The following is a 21,355-nucleotide window of genomic DNA, read 5'->3' as shown; positions in this document are numbered from 1 at the left end:
CTAACATGTTTTATTTGTTTCAGTTATGGAAGAGTTGATTCGACAGATCACTTTCTTAGTAGACGAAAACAACTACATTGATGAAGATTTAGAACCAACAGTTCCTGCGGCCAGGGCTCCAAACACGGTTGCCAATTATGCTCCGGAACCACGCTACATAGGCTCTGTATCGGCGGTAACGGAAAAGATCATTGAAATGGCACGAACCGATGATGGAAGCAACTATATCGAGGACTCGTTTAAAAAACTTAGCGCTTCAACGACTCGCTGCCAGGCGCTGCAGCTTGCTGCTTCTTTCCCAGTAGATTGTGATGATAATGGAGCATTCGAATCTACTCAATGCAACGCAGACACCTGCTGGTGTGTTGACGCAGCTGGAAATCAGCTACCGCATTCCAGTACTTTCAAACGTGGCCAGAGAGCTTGCTTGTTTACTCCGATTGACGCTGTTGAAGTTGAGCTGCACCTCAACAATCCTCACCAACGGGCTTTGCTCAACTTGTACGAAGTGCTTCGTAATGATCTTTCAGCTTTGATAGGAAACATCTTCGACAACTATCGAGTTCATGAGAACGGCGATGGAAGTGTGACGCTTCGTTTCGACCTTATCGAGGACAATAAAGTGGATGACGCATTCGCAATAGAAGAAATGGTGCGAGACCACGTGTTCATCATGTACCACGGAGCCCTCGCAGCGGACGTCACCCAGTCCCGCTTTTTGCATAAAATATCTTCCAACCTTCCGATCCCTCAACAATCCTCCGGCATTCCGGAGAATACCTTTCAAACTATTGTCTTCGTACTGGCCACAGCATCGGCCTTCCTCGTAAGCATCCTAGTCGTGTTTGTTATGCTCAAACGCGGCAAGAACAAGATGAAGCACTACAGCAATGCCAACCACCGGATGATGAGCATCGGTGCAGATAAGTACCTGGACTATAGCTCCCCGATCTTTGTGCTCAGTGCCAACGACGCCAAATCCTTGTCGGAACAGTATCAGCGACCATCGGCGACCAGCACGGTGCCGACGGCCGAAAGCGAAAGACCAAACTGAACTGTTGTGCGTTCCAGAGCTTTGTTGAGTTGTTTTTGATAGTCGTTTATTAACCGGAAAATTGATCATGCTGTCGGCAAACGAAGAAAGTGTTCAACTACTTCCATTGAACAGAGACTGTTGTTTTAAAACCTGCATTCAATTGTTTTAAAGTGTCATTTTTTTTATTTAGAATCTTAGAAAATTATTCTCTCGAGGTTGTTTATAACAGAACAATTTTCTGCTATTTTTTACGTGGATATGCGTTCATTAAAAAATTTGTTAAAACGCCAAATACGGCTCTATACCCGTTACAAATAGTCGAAAGCCTGTAGGTTTTTGCGCCTTTTAAAAGCAGTTTGATCCATTTTCCGCTCAGCATAAAACGGCTGGTTTTTTGTTCATCACGGATGAAGTTTGAAAATTGAAAATAAATAAAACATTTACAAAAAAAATACACCGAAAAGATGAAGCTGTTAAACCAACTTGAAACCGTGGGCCAAAATATCAAATTTCCTCTTTTTCTGTAAATAGTGAATAATTAACTAATCATATACTTTAAATAAATACTACTGGAAATTTTTACCATAATTCTAGCAACGGGCTCATTCCATTCCATAAAATTAGACTAAAATTAATGAATGAGTAACTTTAGAAATAAATTGTTTCCCTTTTTGGAGAAATAACGTAGTAGATCGTAAAATTGTAAAAATCTCGACTATCTAACCTCTCACATAATATTTTTTAATAAACGGACCACCCGTTGATTCTCTATTTATCTATACCTTTCACAACTTCCTCTACAATTTTCATTCTATGAAAACAAAATATCTAAAATGGTCTATTGAAGTTACTGTTTCTCATTGAATTATTCCGAACAAAAACTGTTTCACAAAAATGTAAATACATGCTTGCTGATATGAATAACACGAAGCTATACTAATTTGTTTAGTACTGTTTATGACTTAGTTTGAGGTTCTTATCAAAATAACTTCTATTTATTTAGGTTCAAAGCCTTACTTTACACATTAATTACAAAGTGCTAATCTCTATCCAAACTACTTTTGCGGTGAGTGATCCAAATTGAACCACGTGTATAACGATAGTACAGAAGTTTAGTTTAAAAAAGTGAAAACTCTTGTTTCGAAAAACTACCAAATTCCAAGGTATCTAATGTCCTTTTGTAAATAAACTGTGTAGACCGAACTGAAAGGCACCCCTCTCCTCCAATATATCAGTGTGGAACTCTGGAAAAAAATCTGTCGTCCTGTTTCAATGAAATTGAATATAAAGGTTGATAAAAATAGAGTGTGATTGTGTTGCGTTTTCTTATGTTAGAGATATCACAAAGCCTCCGTTTCGGTTTTTAGATCGTGGTTATATAAAACTAAAAAGCATTATGAATGTTGATATAATGCTAACTTGCATTAGAAATGTTGATTTAATGCTGATTAAGGGTTATGACTTAATGCTTATGGTTACTTGGGTTATTTCGTGCATTTTGCTTGGCTCTCCGCCCAAATCACCTCCCACCGTACCTACTCGGAGAGCATACAAACACGGTTTGCTTGTGGTTCTAGAAATTCTTGTCAATTGCTTAATCGATAGCGCTTGAAACTTGTAAGATGAATGTTGATGGTTCGATAGCAAATCATTTTATTTTTGGCTCCAATGGGCCATAGTCGAGATTGTGGGTGGGTAAACAAAATAACAATTTATCATTTTCGACTTACGTGCAAACTGCATTTGGTCGCACTCGGTGGATGGCTCGTTGCTCCAGAGTCTTCCTGTGCGTCGATCTCCTGCTGCCCTGCTGTCATCCTCGGACCAATCATCACGTTCGCCACCAGGCAATGCGCTTCCAGGAACCGGCTAACACACCCCGGTAGCTCACGGAGCAAGCGACCGTTGTCACTGCGGGCGTGATTAAAACTCGATACTGGTTCTGATAGCAACTGCTTCAAACTAGAAGAATATATTTTTATAAGTTTTAGGGTTCAGATATAACATTATCATAGAGTTTACTTACAATTCAGTAAGGGTTGGTAGGTTTTAGCGCTCCTGCAGGGACAGTTAAGACCTAACCTCAATTCTGCTGTACTCTCCAGTAAGTCTAAAAAGGCTCAACGGATGTTTTAGACTATTTTCGGAATCTTGGCGGCTATTCGGTAAATCTCCGACCTCACTAAGTCGACTATTTCAATTCAACTTTTAACACGATCTTATGCCCTCGACAGTAATGAAGGGTTTAACAGGAATTCGATATAACGCGTTGGAAATGATTATTATAATAAATATGAAACTTTTAGCGGACTTGCTTTCACAGCGCAGCGTGGTGATTTCGCGTGTTTACAGTATCGCAAGAGAATACGAGGAAAAGTGATCTATAATATTTGTTTGACGTTCTGTTTTGCTCGTTGACTGACATCGTAGGCACGTGTTAGCTACAGTGTGGCCATTTCTTCGTTCGCTGCGGCAACATTCTCCCCCGGGTGTATCCCTGGGACTCGTGGGACTACACCTTTAACATCTAGAAGAGCTAATCTGGTCACCGGACGAACGTGCTTTGTCTTGCCTATTTGAACCACCGCTCTTCGCACCTGGCCATCATCATTCATCAGCACACGATCGACACGATCTCGTTCCCAGCCGCACCGTTTAGTTGGATCCGTTACCAATACTAGGTCACCTGCCTCTAGTTGTCGAGCCTTTTCGAACCATTTTGATTGTCTCCGGATAACCGGAAGATACTCCGTCAACCATCGTTTCCAGAAAGTTTCCAACTGACGCTGTATTAAATCCCAGGAAGCTCCCAAGTGACTTCTTCTCGCTTCGAAGTCCACGGTTTTTGGTGCATAATCTACCCGCGAGCTCTCCTCGTCGTTAATCCTTCTTTTACCATTGGAGTTCAGCAGCAGGAAATGGTTGGGAGTTAGAGCTTCAGAGTGGGACGAATCCAGTGGTAAGTATGTAAGAGGCCTTGTATTTACAATTCGCTCAGCCTCTACGATTAAAGTCTGTAGGCCCTCATCATCCAGCTTACCCTCGCAGTATGCCTCGTTCATGGCCGCTTTTACCGATTGTACGAGGCGCTCCCATGCGCCGCCCATATGCGGAGCTCCTGGTGGAATGAAGCTCCACTTTGTATCGCTAGAAGTGAAGGTTTCCGATAACCCCTGGCTTATTTGATGTCTTAAAATCCGCTCGGCTCCCTGGAAGTTTGTTCCGTTATCGCTGTAAAACTCTGCTGGAGCCCCACGGCGACCTACGAATCTTCGCACGGTAGAAATACACGACGCAGTGGTGAGACTATAAGCGACTTCCAGATGGACGGCTCTTGTCGTAAGACACGTGAAGAGAGCTATCCACCTTTTTACGTTGGCTCGTCCTATCTTGACGAGTAAGGGTCCGAAATAGTCTAGTCCGGTATAGGTGAAAGCCCGCTCGTGATGCGCTAAGCGTGCCGGAGGAAGCGGAGCCATTGGCGGGTTGACTGGTCGTGTGCGTCGTATTTGGCACAAGAGACACTTGCGACCGATGCTTTTAACCAAAACGCGTAGATTAGGAATCTCGTAAACCTGGCGCAACTCGTTTACGATTGTTTCGGAGTTTCGATGGCAGAATTTACGATGGAAATGGTCAACTAACAGCTCGGTTACGTAATGTTTTCCTGGAAGTATTACTGGGAACTTCGTGTCGTAAGGTACTTCCTTTGCTGCTCCAATACGACCAGTTTGCCGCAGGAGCCCTCGATCGTCAATTGTGGGCGCTAGCTTATAGAGTGGACTTTTCTCAGTGATAGGATTTAGATCTGGGCTTTTCTCTTTTAAGGCATCTATTTCTTCGGAGAAACACTCGAACTGAACCATTTGAATAATGTTTTCTTCGGCAGATTTCAGTTCGTGTTGTTGGAGATGTGAGTCGTACCCAGGTTGCAATTTTAATCGGTTGTGAATGTATCGCAGCACGTATGCAACCACTCGTTGCAGTTTTTCCCAAGACGCATATTTTTCGTAGATGATAACTGGCTTCCAGGAACGATGGTGCAAGACTGAGGCCCGCATTTCTTCGGTCGTAGCGGTTAATTCTTCCTTTGGTTTCGGCCAATCTTCTTCGGTCAATTGCAGAAAATGAGGTCCATTGAACCATTGACTATTGCGATCAAAAAATGGTCCTACTCCCCATTTTGTAGCTTCGTCCGCCGGGTTTGACCGCGATGGTACCCAACGCCACTGACTTGGTTCCGTGTGCTCCAATATTTCTCCGACTCGATTCGACACAAACGGTCTGTAGTTCCGGGGGTCTGCTTTGATCCAAGCGAGTGCCGTTCGGGAATCGGTCCAGATATGTGTGCTTGAGATCGTGATTTCGTGGTGTTGCTTTACGTAGGTCATCAATCTAACCCCCAGCACACATCCTTGAAGTTCAAGTTTAGGGATCGACCAGGGCTTTAGAGGTGCGACTTTCGCCTTGGCTCCGATCAAGCAACACTGCGGTTGCCCACTTACGGTAGTGCGTAAATAGATTGCACAAGCATACGCAACTTCACTAGCGTCGACAAATAAATGAAGCTGGACATTATCGTAAGTGTGTTTCGTGGCTTGAGGGAAGTAGCATCTGGGAATTCGAATCTCTTCTATGTGTGCTATAACTTCGATCCACTTCAACCATCTTTCGTAGACTCTGTCGGGTACTTCGTCGTCCCACTCGATTCCTGTTCGCCATAAGTCTTGAATAAGTACTTTGCCGTGAATCAAAAAGGGAGCAAGGAGTCCAAGCGGGTCGAATAATATCATCACGCATCTGAGGACTTGACGTTTTGTAGGACGGGTTGAGGACGCGACCAGGTTTTGCACTTCGTGACTCAATTGTGTGGAAAAGCTTAGCACGTCTGTAGTAGATTCCCACAGCATTCCTAAAACGCGCTCGGTCTGCGTAATTTCTACCAATTCCTTCACTTTGAGGGTGTCTTCAACTCCAAGTTGTTCGAGTACCTTCTGGCTATTGGATCTCCAATTGTGTAGCTGAAACCCACCGTTCCCGTGGACGATACGGACGTCGTTGCCTACCTTTGTGGCTTCTTCTTCGGTGCTGAAGCTTTTCAAATAATCGTCCACATAGTGATGGGATATGATATCTCTAGAGGCTTCAGGAAAAAGCTCATAGTGCATCTCTGCGTTCCGGTTTTTGACAAATTGAGCGGATGCCGGTGAGCAGGTGCTTCCGAAGGTAGCGACATCCATCAGATAAATCTTAGGGCTAGAGTCACGATCGAACCGCCACAGGAACCTCTGGGAGTGTTTGTCTGCGTTGCGGATCTTTATTTGGTGGAACATTTCCCTGATGTCAGAAGTCAAAGCGACGCGGTACATGCGAAATCCAAACAGTACTGCCGGCAGAGAGGCAAGTTGATCGGGACCTTTGAGCAATACGCTGTTCAATGAAGTTCCTTTGACTTTTGCGGCAGCGTTCCAGATAACACGCACCTTTCCTGGTTTTTTTGGGTTCACGATGGCGCCGATCGGGAGGTACCAAATGCGACTAGGGTCCGCCTCATTTAGTTCTTGTTGTGTGGCAACATGAGCGTAACCTTTCAGTTCGTATTCCCTGATCTGACGGTGGACATTCTCTTTAAGAGCCGGATTTTTTTCCATTCGTCGTTCGAAGCATTCCAGCCTCCTTTTGGCCATGGGATAGCTGTCGGGGAGTTCAACCAGGTTTTTTTTCCATAGCAAGCCGGTTTCGAAAGAATTTCCGATCTTTTTGGTGGTGGATTCTAATATATCTATTGCTCTTTGATCTTCTTTCGTAATAGGAATCTCAGTTTGAGCTCCTAAATTATCTAAGGCACAGAAATCCTTCAGCGCAGTTTCTAAGTTATCATCGCAGGAACATTGGCACACGTGGAGATTGTAGGCTTTATTAGCATTTTGGTTGCGTGGTCCATAAACACACCACCCGAGTCTGGTTTTAACGGCTACTGGGCCTTGGCTGTTTCCTTCTCTTGTTTTCAATGGCACAGCAAGTCGTAGGTTATCTAATCCGATAAGCATCCTTGGTTTCGCGTTCTCGTAGCTGGACAACGGTATACCTCGCAGATGATCATACTTCTGAGCCGCCTCTTCTGCGTAAAAGCTTTGATATGGTAAACCCAGGTGTTTTACAGTTCTGGCGTTCATAGTTTCCCTTTTAGATTTCTTTGCAATACCGGATATGCTCAACTGGACGGAGTGAGATTCATTTTCCAAACGTGAAGTATTTGCAGTCCATCGCAGACACAAAGGGTTGGGGCTGCCGCGTATTCCCAGACCTGAGACTAGGTCACTTTCAATAAGTGTCAAGTCAGACCCCTCGTCTAAGAAGGCGTATGTAGCGATTTGCCTGTCCTTGCTGAAAAGTGTGACGGGAATTATCCTGAAGAGTGCTGCTGTATCGAATAGTCTGTGTGTAAAGGTTTGACCCACGTTTGCCTTGTCTTCATTAGATGAATGCAGTAGTGTATGGTGCCTATTTTTACACCCGTCGATTCCACATACTCCCTTCACTCGACACGCCCGACGTCCGTGAGAGGATAGACAATTCCAACACAATCGCAGAGCTCGCACTCGAAGCCATCTTTCATCCACAGGCAACGAGCGAAACACATCACACTCGCGCACTCTATGTCCATTTTCTTCGCAAATCGCACATCTGTAGAACTCCAACGGATGCTCTTCGGCATTGGGAGGAAGTGGTCGCTCATTGTGCTGTTCGGTTTTGTTTCCTTCCGCGTGGGAGAAGACAGTTCCTCTGAACTTAGATTTTTCCCGTACATTAGATTTTTTGCCATCACCTTCATACACCACGACGCTACTTGCATCTTCCACAATTATTGCCATATAACTTCCGAATGTCCTTAGGTCCACAGCAGCTATGCTTCGTCTAAACCCAGCCCACATCATTCTTTGATCGGTTGGGAGCTTCATAACTAGCTCTTGAAGAAGGGCCGGATTCACTAGATGGGCTGGTTCATTCGCTGCATCAATGTTGTCTACCAATTCCTGAACGGCTGTGCCAAATTCGATAAGGCTTTCCAACCGGTCTGATCTTGGTGGTGGAATGGCTCGTACTTTTTGGAGCAACACGTTGATCAACACCTCCGGTCTGCCGTATCGCATCCGCAATATTTCAATCACTTGTGGGATTGCAGATGGGAAAATCAGACGACTGCGCACAGCATCGAGCGCTTGGCCTTGCAGACTCCTTTGAAGGCGTAGCATATTTTCACCGTTCGTGAAACCGCAGGCTTCCGTTGTGTATCGATAATTAGCTATAAAGATAGGCCATTCTGTTGGGTTCCCGGAAAATATGGGTAGGTCTCGAGCCAGAGACTGTCGTGCCGCCAGCTGCTGTTGTGTGGGTAAGTTTTCTGGTCTCAAAGGCACCGATAAGTTATACGACGTGGAACCCCTTTTTCCAAAGGCTGGAATCTGTTCATCTATCAGTGGAGTTGTAAATACGTTTCGTGATTCTCGTACGTTTTCCTCGTCTCCTTGAAAGGGCATCGCTAAGATGGTGTCGGCAGTGTGATACGGCAAACTGAACTGCTTCTCTGACGTACCGGGATTTTGTTTTCCATTTGGGCGGGAAGTCAGATAGCTATCCGACAGGCCGTTGGTAGTGGTTTTGGTTGCAGGTCGTTTATTATGCAACAAAGGCACTTGTAAGAAACCCTCTGATTGCGTTTGGCGCTGGCAGAATGTATCTTGACCATTTGGAGGATTATTCTGGTTGTTCGGGATGTCACTTATCTTCAATTCTGGTCGTACTGGCATTCCCGTACGTTGGGAATTTGTAGGTACCGGCAAATTTCGCATAGTTGTAGCTTTCGGGAAAGCTCCGCTGCAGCTTCGTGATGAAGGATTTTGTTTATTAAAATCAGCTGTCAATCGTTCTTGCTGGCTGCTTGCAAGTAATATTTGTAGTTCTGCATTTTGCGCTCGGGCGTTCCGCTCGAGCTCTTCTATTACAAGTTTGCAGTTTTTAATTTCCTTTTCCAAGTCGAGTGGCTGTCTACTGGTTGTATCTCGTTGACTCTGTCCGGGGAATCTGGGCAAAGGATCGCGTAATATCGAACGACTGTTCGAGCTTTGTGCTGCTTGTGCATCCATTGGCGAATCGGAAATCGGCGACAGTCGTTCAAAGGCTACCGATCGGTTGGGCAGCTGCTTTACACGATCAGATGCTTGCGAAGAAAGTGGTAAATTTGGACGAGGTCGATTCATAGTTGATTGCATCTTCGGAACCGCCACCGACGGGAGCAATGGTGGTGATGGAAGTATGGCTTCCGATCCTCTGGTGTTTGGCACATTCGATTGATTTGATGGAACTGCTTTCAATGACTCCGCAATTTCTGTCATTTGGGATGGCTGTTGTTGTTGTTGTTGAGCAGATGAACCTACGGCACCGGCTGTGGCTACGACCTCGTCTACCCACGCGCGTATACGTTGTTCACTTTGTCGACTGCTCACTCTACTTCGTCTACTGCGATTTTCCTCCAAACCTAAACTGTTACTTATAAGCGCTTGTTGTTCTTCAGTGTGGCGTCGTTGAACGTCGATATCTATTTGTAATCTTTCCAGTTCCTGTCTTGCGCGAAGCCGTGCTAGACTTTCGGCCAAGTCGGACACTGAAGACAGGTTTTCCTGTGTTTGCTGATTGGTACATGTGGCGCACGTCCATGGCACATCTTTGACCCACTCGTCCACATCCGCACACGAATAGTGTCTCCAAAGGTCACATTTATCACATTGGACCATATTCCCTGCTCCATCTGGTCGCGAGCAATCCACACAATTGAATCCATTGCTCACCTCTGGTAAAGTGCCGTTACGGATTGAAGCAGGCATTCTTGATGAATTTTTGAAGATCTGTCACTGCGGGCGTGATTAAAACTCGATACTGGTTCTGATAGCAACTGCTTCAAACTAGAAGAATATATTTTTATAAGTTTTAGGGTTCAGATATAACATTATCATAGAGTTTACTTACAATTCAGTAAGGGTTGGTAGGTTTTAGCGCTCCTGCAGGGACAGTTAAGACCTAACCTCAATTCTGCTGTACTCTCCAGTAAGTCTAAAAAGGCTCAACGGATGTTTTAGACTATTTTCGGAATCTTGGCGGCTATTCGGTAAATCTCCGACCTCACTAAGTCGACTATTTCAATTCAACTTTTAACACGATCTTATGCCCTCGACAGTAATGAAGGGTTTAACAGGAATTCGATATAACGCGTTGGAAATGATTATTATAATAAATATGAAACTTTTAGCGGACTTGCTTTCACAGCGCAGCGTGGTGATTTCGCGTGTTTACAGTATCGCAAGAGAATACGAGGAAAAGTGATCTATAATATTTGTTTGACATTCTGTTTTGCTCGTTGACTGACATCGTAGGCACGTGTTAGCTACAGTGTGGCCATTTCTTCGTTCGCTGCGGCAACAACCGTCTATCGCTGTTGCTGCTTGAATAGCTGCGAGTTTCCGAAACCCGCCACCAGGTGTCGCGATTGCCTCGCCCGATGAACGTTGTGGATTCTGGCCACCAGATGTCGTGACGGTCAGCCCTGGCCTTCCCCACACGACGTCGATTCTTCCGGAACGGAACTGCTCCTGCTGCCTGCCTGAGATCGATTCAGCACTATACCCGGCGGGTGCCAAGCGCTCTGTCGACGGATCTACTCGATGCAAAAAAAACTTTCGGCCAGATTAACGAAGTTCCTGGAACCACGTGGAAGCCGGTTGACCTTGGCTCCCCTCGTTCTTTTAGACGACTCCTGCGTGACCGGAGCTCCAGTTGCAGTCGCTTCCGGAGAGATTTCCCACGGATGTGGAAGATTTTTCTGTCTGGATCCCGGTTTCGTCCGTCCACCGTGCCCTTTGCCAGGATGCTATGATATCGAGAAGAAAAAGAAAAAGGAACAAAGAAAAAGAGCCCTAAGGCCGTATAATGTTTAATTGTTACACTTGCGTGAAAACAATAAGTAGCGCTGCTGATAAAAACGGAATCCGTAAAACCGATAACACATCGCTTGAACCTGGCTCAGCTTTTTTCGAGATGAATTGCACCGTTTTGTTTAGCTCAATCCAGATCAACTTCACCTCGCTACGAGGAAAGTTTTATCTTTCTTGGATTTACCTTTTTTCTCCGTGAATTGTACCTTTTTTTCAGCTGAATTCGGGTAAACGTTACCTCCCTGTGAGGTGAGTTTTACATCGAAGAGATAGAAGTTACCTTTTTGGTTTTCACGAGCTATCTAGATAAATTTTACCTCTTTATTATTTTCCGTGTACATATTATATTACAGCCAAAATAATTTAGAAATTATTTTTACGGTATTTTTCACGTTAAATAAGATTTTGATGCATCATATCGATTCTATGTGAATTTTGTAGTAACCCTAGTGTAGATTTTTTTTGCCAGGAATTTACCACTTCGTGGCATTCTTCCCTATACCCCAGTGTAGCAAGAACGCCCCGGTAGCAACTACTTTACTTCCACATAACTGACTCATGAATCTCACGTAAAGTCTATGTTCGGGCTCGGCCGATGGGGGGGTTCGGATTTCGGGGTATTTCTTCCCGTCTGTCGTCGACGGCATCCACCAGCAAAGAAACTCCAGGTAAGTCGCCTACACTTGCTGCACAATAGCTGTTTCACCCGCTGGGGGGAGAATTTGTTTGCACCTTTTTGGGGTACGTTGTATGGAGTACCACCACGCAATTTGATTGCACTTACGTTGCCAACACTTAACTAGCCTGATTTCGGATTCACTATTAAGAAGTCGCTTGATTGGACTTTAACTATGTTGGTTTATTGGGAACGAAGTGAAATTCCGTGCGATTCGTTTGACTGTACTATCTATTCTAAACTAACTAAAATGGCTTACAGACTATTGTGTGAGACTCTCTCGGCGAAAGTTGTTATGTTGCGAGAGAGTTATGCTTATTCTAAGGTACGTGCACAGATAATGAGTGTTTGCGAACAAATGGCTTAAAGTGTCAAGTGAACATATAAAAAACACACATTAAAAGTAATTCATGACCGGTGTAGTACCGATCAGTCTATGTGGATGATTTCAAAATCGTTTTGTACATTTCTCTCCAGCGTGCGATGGTAAACTAGAATATGGAATTGTGGTCCGTCAGCTTGGTTCCATGTTCCATGTTGTGATTTTTTTTTGAAGCCGTTATGCCTGTTGTCATCATGATCGGATATTCAACTGTTTTGGATTTGTCGTTTTGGTAAGTGATAATAATTCTCAATTGTAATCAGCTAATTTTTGTTTTTCATTTTTCCGATAGCAAATGGCTCTGTATACAAGTGCTCTGGATGTTGAACGGAACACCATTTACGGAACAACAGACAAGGTAAAATAATGTTTATTCAAATAATAATCTTTTTCTTAATGTACTTTTCAATTTTTGCAGGATTTCAAAAAGAAAGCTGCGTTGTAAAATGTCCAAAAATAAGTGTTTTTATACTTGAAAAGTGTAGTGTTAATGATGTGCGATGATAGTAAAATAAAGTTTATTCAAAACAAAATTTAGTTTTTTTAATCATTCATAATGACTTAAAAAAAACTAAATAACAAAAACAGGAATAAAAGAAACACCCTTACTTTCATTCGGATATTAAAAACATTCCTCGTGGCTTTCATAAACAAATCGCATTGAACTGACCAAAAATTCACGTAAAATCACTGATGAATCATCAGTGGTAAAATGCTGTAAAATGTAGGTGCATTCCATGAAGCAAAAATTCTTATAGGGACGTGTTCACATATAACGATTTTGTACGAAGCATCGTACGCTACGTACACGCTCCTTTATTTAAACTCAAAATTAAGTACGACCGAGGTTCAAAACATAGTTCGATTCTATGAACTTAAAGTTAAGTACCCTTTTTTCTCCTTGCGATGGTTCAAAACGGAGTTCGAACTGCGAACTCAAAATTGATCCCTTTTTTTTCCTTCGGCGAGGGAGCAAAGCTGAGTTCAACCATATGAACTAAAAATTGAACTCTCTTTGTTGGACTGAAAACACTTAGCGAGTTCAGTTCGAACCGGAACAGCAACCAACGAACACGTCGCAAAATTTGGTCGTTCCGGAACAAATACCGGAAGACTATGAAGGAACTTCATAATGGAATGCATGTTCACCGTGTCAGCGTCAAATTCTGTCCGTCATTGTCATCATACGGTGAGCGGCTTGGAATGTCCGGAAACTTCCGGATGTTGTTTGCTTCCCGTAGGAAGTAAAATCCGGAAGTTTTCTTTGACCGGGAGTGTCAAAACTTTCCACCGCTCTGTAATTGCAATGCGATGTATCGGAACAGCAACATCCGGGTACAACAAATTTCAATCATCCTTTAATTATCTGAAAATAAGCTACCCGGGCAAAAAAGGATAAATTCGAGTTCGGCTTCCGAACTTAGTATTGAGTATGCCTATCAGAACTTAGTTTTGCTATTGCCCAGACAAACTCAAAGTTGAGGGATGCCACTGAAGTGCTGTTTTGAACCAAAACTACTTAATTTTGAGTTTAAAAAAAGAGCGTGTAGCATCTACGTGAAAATCAATTGGATAAAAATTATGTAGTTTTTCACGTAGCCCCTACGTGTGGATTATTTTAGGTGTATATTTACCAGATTTTACTTTTACATTATATTTATATTTAAAAAATTTCTTCGTAAGAATTTGGATTGGATCGAAAAATTTATGTTGTGTACTCACCAACTGGTTCATTTTCGCAGTATCACATTTTTTTTTTCAAATAAAACACATTTTTCTCAGTTAAATAGTAACCTTTAAACGTCTTTCAAAAATAAAAAAAATATAAAAAATAGTAACCTCCCTTGCCGGGACACTCAAACACATTCGAAATACTCAAACAAAATTCCAGACTTTGCTTTCACAATTATTGGTTTCACTTCTTTACCTGAAATTCAATAATAAATCCCTAATTTTAAAGTACCAGCGCCTGATCTCGTATTAATTATTGTTCAAAATTCAAATAAAAAAGTAATTCAGTTCGTTATTCCGCCCGTTCCACCCATCAATGTACTCACGTGTAGATGGCGCTGCCTATGTCTTATCCAAGTCACAAACCTCGAACGGATCCCTTCCTCGTGCGGTTCTTCAGCGTAAAAAGCCTTTTCGCCAAGCGCGTCATCTGTCAGCAGCAAAAACAAAAATGGCCTCGCATGGTCGCTGTTCGCGGTGTTGTTATTTTGTTGTTTCGTTTGTCGTTTGTCGCGAATATTTGTGAATTTTGCCTGGAAAAGTAATTTCATTCCGGCAAATTCTTTTCGTAATCGATTTACCGGAATACGCACCAACTGGAACGGCTGTTTGCTGCAGGTTCCGTATTGGGAGACAGCCAAAATTTGAAATTTCTTTTTAAGTGGTGTACGGTGTTTTCGGCAGATCGCATTGTGCGTATTCTGTTATTTGTGACTTTCGATGGAATCCGGTGTTTTGGTGGTCCCGTCGGTTAGTTTCAGTGTTGGACTAATGCCACCGGATCGGCCAGGCCCCATGAACCGCGATTTGGCTCTGGCTGGAAATGATGAAAAGCCTAAAACTACACTGGTTAAAATGAATAGTCAAGGTGTGGGTGCGGGAGGAAGCGGGGGTGGAAAACAAAAACACAAAAGCGGTAAGCCGATGTGCACTGTTAAAAATAAATTGAGTTTCTCTTTAATTTGTTTTCCGTTCTCAGAAGGTCAACTGATACTGGTAATGGAACCACAAAATCCTTCACCTACTAAATATTTCGATCAAAACGGAATTCCTCTGAAAAAGGAATTTATAGAATCGGCTGCGGTTTATTCGGACGGTGGTCTGGAGCGGGAGGAAGTTCCGGATAAACCGATCGCCGGAACCAACAAAAAGCGAACCAAATTAACAATCACGTGCCACAAGTGCGCCAAAACGTTCGAAACCAAGATAGAATTTGAATTTCATTACCGGAAAACCTACAACCAGGTGAATAGATATGGCACTAGTGTTTACAAGGAAATATTCATTTTCTATTCTCATTTTAGGAACCGGTATATGCTTGTACGACCTGTGATAAACGGATCTCCCAGTATAAAGCCTATCGGCTACATATTTACCGGCATTCGAACAGTGCCAACCAAAGGTACATCTGTGGCACCTGTTCTAAGGTGTTTCACCAGAAATCGGATCTCAACCGGCACGAGTTAGTGCATGAAAATCAAACTCAGTCTAAACAACCGTCGGCACAGTCCTCTGTTCAGCAGCAATCAACGGAACAATCTGCACAAAAGGGCTCGCCTGTTGCCTCAACTTCCGAGCAACCTGCGCCAGTTCCGAAAGTGATTCCCTTGGTGAAAGTCACCTGCGACCGGTGCGATGCCGTTTTCGACAGCCAGGCCGAGGCACGGCTACACATCCGGAAGCTTCACCCGATTCCGAAGCAAATGATCGAGTGTCCCGACTGTGGCAAGTTCCTGTCGGCGGGCAGCCTGTACTCGCATCGTAAGATTCATTCGGACGGGCCAAAGTACACATGCGAGGAGTGCCAGAAATCGTTTGTCCAGAAGATCAATTTCATCCACCATCGGAAGAAGCACCTACCCAACGACGAACGACCGTTTCCCTGCGGCGAATGTGGCAAGGCGTTCTTCGAGAAGAGTCACCTGCAGCGGCATCAGTTCTTTCACTCCGAAGAACGGCCGTACAAATGCGAACTCTGTGGCAAGTGCTACAAAACCGAGCGATGTCTGAAGGTCAGTATTTTATTTTGCCTTACATCTGTAGATTGATTAAAAGTTTAGTCACTTTAGTAACCAGAAGTAACCATCACCATTTTCAAGAAAGCTATTTTTTTAATATAGTGACTTTATTATAGTCACTAAAGTAACTTTTTGACAATGTTTTTTTAAATTTTTTTAATGAGAATGTTTGGATTTTTTCTTTGCAATTTGTCAATAATATAATTTAAGAGTTTCTTTGTTAAAGATTATAAGGAAAGCGGTGGAAATAATAAGATCCATGCACATTTCAAAAGTGTTTAGAGCATTATTAAATTATATCAGCTTTCCTTAATTCTAAGGATATTTATTAATGTTTGCATCGAATTTTTTTAAAGCTTATCTAACCTGTACCATTGCTTGCCCCAATCGTTTTCCATCCGCGTAGGTTCATTCTGCGGTCCACAATGCCGATCGACCATTCGTGTGCACCGAATGCAACAAGGGTTTCCTCAGCAGCTCGAAGCTCCGGCAGCACAGCAACATCCACTCGGGGCTGCGGCCTTTCAAGTGCAAGTACTGTGCCCGCGATTTCACCAACTTCCCCAACTGGCTGAAGCACATCCGCCGACGGCACAAGGTGGACCACCGAACCGGTGAGAAGCTGGACAGCGTTCCCAAATTCATGACCAAGGCCAAGACTGGGGCTGGTGGTTCGGCTGCCGTAAATGCGGGAAGTGCTTCCACCAGAAAAAAGGCCGCTTCACAGCCAAAGGCCGAGAAAGTTAAAGGGACAGAAAAAGCGGAAAAAATCAAGAACCCATCCTCCAAGAAAGCTTCCGCATTGACAATCAAGGAAATTCTTCCTTTGACTATCATCAAAGAAGAAGAAAGTTTACCATTCGTTGGAGATAACTCCAACATTGATCTCAATCTGGTATCCAAGGATGATTTGTTGCAACCTTTGAAGATGGAACTGGAAATGGACAACATGTTTCTGTCGTTACCAGGTCAGGATGAGGATGCCTGCGACGTACCGCTGCCGTTGAGTAACCGAATAAGGGAACTAGAAGAAGAGGATTCAAGTGTTGCGAGTAAGTCGGATGCGAAGCAAAGCGGCAGTAAAACATTACGAGGGATGTCCCTTGGAATCGACGGTAATGATCCCCCCTTTGGTTTGGCGATCGACGACGACGATAACGAATTGTTCCGGTTTGGCTATGACGTGGCCCAACCGGAGTTCGATTGTGATTTTAGTATTAAGAACAACTATCCAGAGGCTGTTAATGTGATACGGGAGAGTGGTAAGAATTTTATGCTTTGTGATGTTTTCCCTGTTCATTGTCTAATGCCTATCCATTACCGTTACTAGAATCAGCGACCATGAATATTCTTGGTGCGTCATCTCCCTTGCATTCGAACCACCATCAAGCGCTGTCATCAATAAGCACGAGCAACCCGACCGTTGATATTCGAACGGACGAGGAATCGGTGAACGATCTTCTAACCGGTCCCGCCGGAGGCACGCTGGTGTACGATCTGAACAATGAGTTACCCATCTTTCCAACGTTGATCTCAATCTGTGGCGACGAGAACCAGCAACAATTCCAGTTAATCAACCCACACTTTCTGCATTTGCCGCTGATCCGAAGAACGGTTACAGCGAGTGCCGTCCCATCCTCTACCCCCGATCTTATCGGGTTGAAGTAAGTTATACGATAATAATTCTCCAAAACGATATTTTCATACCAGTTTTTTTTTACCTTTCTACAGGTTGGAAACACCTTAACAAGCTAACTGTTTTTTCTTCTTTTTATCGAAGATTAATTTGATGACCACCGGTGGTCAACTGGGCTAGTGACACGGAAAAAATACCGAGCTAAGAGATCGAAACATGTTTTATGATGCATATAGTGATTTATTTGCTACGACGACAAAACCAAACAGAGGATTGTATCCTTATCAACATTGTGAGGAAAAAAGTGACCAAAAGTATAACAGACAGATTTGGTTAATCTTATTGATTATTTTCTACTTACGAGAATAGTATGTGTCGTGTAGCTTCCTAGCGTGTAAGAGTACTACTTAAGTTAACTGTGGACGATTCTACTTTGTGATTTATCGATGTGGGCGATTCTTGGGCGTGGTAACGATTCCACCGGAACTGTCCCAAATATGACGTAACTCAGAGCCTACAGAAGACTGTTTTATGTATTTTGAGGATAAAAAAGCTACAATCACAGCCCTCTCGTTTGGAATAAATAGAGTCGAAAGAAATATCCGTTCTCTGGTTGTTGGAGTTTGCATTTTGTAATCAGCACTCGTTGCTGGCGAATTTGCTAAATAATATGAAGGAAAATGCCAAAGAATATTTTCGTATGAGTCACATATGTAGGTAATTTATTGTAATTTCTCTGTTAATACCAGTTGGTATAACTGCAAACTTAATCAAAAGTAGTTTTTGAGGTGCTTTCTAACTAAGCTTCTCGCGTGAAATTTCATTAAGTCATATGAAACAAAATGTAAACAAAGAGTTTTATTACGAAAAAAAAATACAAAAACTGACATAAACTATTCGAAACTTCTTTCCATTTAGAATGTTTGTAGCCTCGACAACATATTCTATATGTGAAATACAAATTTTTAAGTTGTTTTGATAACTTTTGCAGCAGTATTCTGTGAGTTCTTAAGATGTTTCATACGACGTAATGAAAACTCACGCGAGAAATAATGTATTGGATAAGATCGTTTTCTCGGAAGCAAGTTTCTAACTTTACAAGCGTTTTTATTTGTCTTGCAGTTTTTCACATGGGACTCATGTTATGCGAAAATAGTTAAACGACATACTTTGGTTTCTTGACTGTTCAAACCCCGTTAATTCGATTATCTGAACCATATACTATAAATTAACACTCTGGAAACACGCTTTCTAGAACCTTATTGAAATGAACGTGGAAGATATTCTTTTAATGTGGAACTGTTACTTTATTCTTGTAATTCATTAATGTGGTAGTACTTTGAGAAGATTATAGTCAAATAGCTCAATCCTCATTCCCTTCGTCGTCGTCGTCGTCGTCGTCATCTTGTTGGTAGTCCATGGCATCGTCCTGCACCTGCTCACCCTCGGCGCCGTGATCTTCATCAACCCGCTGCTCTTGTTGCTCGGTTTCATGCTCTTCATCGTGTTCAGCCTCATCCACCGAACCATCTTCAGCTTCCTCCTCGAACCGTCCATTAGCCCGTTGTTCCAACTCTTCATTTTCTTCCCCTCGGTCAGAATCACGATGGGTCGGATGCTCTTCTTCTTGTGATTCCTCTTCCATGCACGGTTCCCGTCGACCATTTTGCAGGGCAACGTGAACTCTCGGTTGCTCCCGTTGATGTGACTGGGTTTCCTCCCGGAACAGCTCACGAAATTCTTCCAGCAAATGAGAGTAGCGTTTCTGAAGTGTTTTCTCTCGTTCTGTTTGGCGCATCACGTCTTCGGTAAGCGATTCGAGCCGCTTCGGGATGGCCAAGTCTTCCTGGGTAGCCAAGAATTTGAACGTAGACAGTGCGATCTGATTCTGCTCAATCTGTTCGTTGGTATCCCCAAATTGTTTAATCAGAGCTTGAGCCCTGGCTTGATAGCCACCTGTTAGGATTTTAAGTTTTTTCTCTATCTTACCACACCGTTTGGCTTCTTTGGCCATTTGCTTGCGATTGATTTCAAGTCGTTTTTCAGCGGACTCAATACGGTCCTTTTTACTGGCCAAATTAGCACGAGTATAACGGTTTTGACTGGGAAGATAGAGAACCTGTGCCAAACATTCCTGCCAGACCTGCGTATAACTTTCCAACGAAAGATCTCCATGGGCCATTCCGGCTTTAACGACGGTCATTTCTTCCTTCAACATATCGCGTGCTTGATCCAGATCCGATTCATCAATATCTTCGTAGGGAAACTGTTCCAGATACGAAAGGTGTTGAGCAAGGGGATTCTTTTTTGGCGGTGGTGCTTGAAGGTTGCTTATCGGATTTCGAACAGCGTCGTAGTGGAGCATTTTGACCATTTCCTGTTTGACAAGTTCTTCGGCCCGCTGCAACTCGGCTAGACCATGCATTTCGTTCGGTGGACGCAGAACAGTCATGTTGATCTCCAGCGGTCTAGGAAGATCCCGCTGAATGACCTGAGAACGAAGAGATAGTTCCTTGGCTTCCCGTGCAACCTGCGCTTGTTTGCGTTGTGCGTCAACATCCGCTTGGTCTGCAACCATTGGCAACTGATCTGCTCCAGTATCGGCTGATTCGTCTATCTCGTTATCCGGAACTACAATCTCGTAATCATTCCTCGGCGTAGGAAGCGACGCTAGGCCTTCCTTTAACGAAGATTTCAACTGTTTTTGATAATTTTTGTAAGCAGCGGGCGTTTCAGTGACAGACATCGTGTCTTCGGCGTTTATATTTAACTTATCCCGCACAAGACTTGGAGTTACACCTGACTGGCTACCAGGTGTTGCCCCAACGGGTAGCAAGGCTCCCGAAGCAGGAGTAAGAAATCCTCCGGGAGTAGCAGATCCATCTGGACCCCGCTGCGAATGAAACGGTGTGGCCAAAACTGTGTTTGGTGTGGCCACTGCTTGGCTTTGTGGTAAAGCTCCTGAGAAATCAGACTGAACTAAAAGAGTATTCGCACCTCCTTTCAAGGGTGTATCAACATGTGTCAAAGCCATCATATTTTGAGCCTCTTGTAAAATACGATCGGTGACTGGTGCTGGAGTTCTGGGAGTGGCTGCAACTTGTGGGGTTATACTGTAATCTGCCAACAAAGCATCCGTTGTCTCAACTCCAGATTCGGAAGCAACCTCTTTCGCGATCTCGCTAGCTCGACCCAATTTGACCACTTGTTGCAGTTCCTGATCAGATATTTGCGGTTCTGGTAGTACCAGCTTAGAACGCTTTTTGGCAGGTTCTTGATTTTGAAGCATGGCCAATGGGATCTCATTTTCCTTCTTTTGCTTGATCTTTTCTTTGTCCTTCTTGCGTTCTCGGGCTTCCTTTTCGGTTCGCAACTCCCCGTCCAAAGTTTGTTGTCTCAAACTCGAGAAATCCGCGGCAATCGGAACCACATGCTCTTCCGAAGTATCATAGAATCCAGGAGCTGGAGCCTTTTCGAATGGAATTTCCTCATTATAATTGATACCCTTCAACTTTCGTTTCCGGTTGCCCAATCCAATACCGGCTGCTCTCAATTCTCGTCGTTTCTGTAAAGCTGCCAAACGTCTAGCTTCTTCCAGTTGCTTCTCCCTTGCCTTACGTTTAGCCTTTTTTCCCTGAGTGTTGGCCAATCGAGCCCTAGCCTCCGACAACATTTCCAGTTCGTCTTCATCCATGTCTTTCGGATCTGGTCGAGCCGGTTTGGTCTCTGGATTGGGATCAATCTCGCCGGGTTTCAACTTTCTCGGATCATCCGCCGCATCTTCCCCTTCTTCCTTCCGCTGGGCCTGATCCAGGAGGTACTCGTACCGTTCCAGACACTGTGCTGCCGTACGTCCAATAATCGGAGCAATTGTCCTCCATTGGGTT

At 43.7% G+C, this 21,355-nt stretch overlaps 4 protein-coding genes across 6 annotated transcripts in view; 2 read left to right on the top strand and 2 right to left on the bottom strand.

Annotated features, from left to right (window-relative positions):
• Positions 1–2,339, top strand: part of LOC129756918 (uncharacterized) — a 220,671-nt gene extending 218,332 nt beyond the window's left edge. For all 3 annotated transcript variants that reach the window (XM_055754162.1, XM_055754092.1, XM_055754019.1), the window contains exon 9: positions 24–2,339. In XM_055754162.1, the coding sequence (XP_055610137.1) occupies positions 24–1,054 (1,031 nt within the window). In that variant the 3' untranslated portion in view covers positions 1,055–2,339. The remainder of the gene's footprint in view (positions 1–23) is intronic.
• Positions 2,340–3,477: 1,138 nt separating this feature from the next.
• Positions 3,478–9,921, bottom strand: LOC129738158 (uncharacterized). The gene has a single exon (XM_055729343.1). The coding sequence runs from the start codon at positions 9,919–9,921 to the stop codon at positions 3,478–3,480; it is 6,444 nt and encodes a 2,147-aa protein (XP_055585318.1).
• Positions 9,922–14,266: 4,345 nt separating this feature from the next.
• Positions 14,267–18,032, top strand: LOC129756725 (zinc finger protein 880). The gene is made up of 6 exons (XM_055753752.1): positions 14,267–14,730; positions 14,794–15,059; positions 15,119–15,826; positions 16,239–17,094; positions 17,163–17,496; positions 17,564–18,032. Exons 1-6 carry the CDS (start codon positions 14,535–14,537, stop codon positions 17,577–17,579), a joined length of 2,376 nt encoding a protein of 791 aa, XP_055609727.1. The 5' UTR covers positions 14,267–14,534; the 3' UTR covers positions 17,580–18,032.
• A 719-nt stretch (positions 18,033–18,751) lies between these two features.
• LOC129738157 (cell division cycle 5-like protein) lies at positions 18,752–21,351 on the bottom strand (the record flags this gene model as incomplete). The annotated part of the gene is made up of 1 exon (XM_055729342.1): positions 18,752–21,351. A coding segment is annotated over one exon (2,520 nt), but the record flags the coding sequence as incomplete, so codon positions are not given.
• Between the last annotated feature and the right edge of the window lie 4 nt (positions 21,352–21,355).

Source organism: Uranotaenia lowii, chromosome 1 (genome assembly GCF_029784155.1).
Source record: "Uranotaenia lowii strain MFRU-FL chromosome 1, ASM2978415v1, whole genome shotgun sequence".
Lineage (NCBI taxonomy): Eukaryota > Metazoa > Arthropoda > Insecta > Diptera > Culicidae > Uranotaenia > Uranotaenia lowii.
This window is presented reverse-complemented; position numbering and strand designations above follow the sequence as displayed.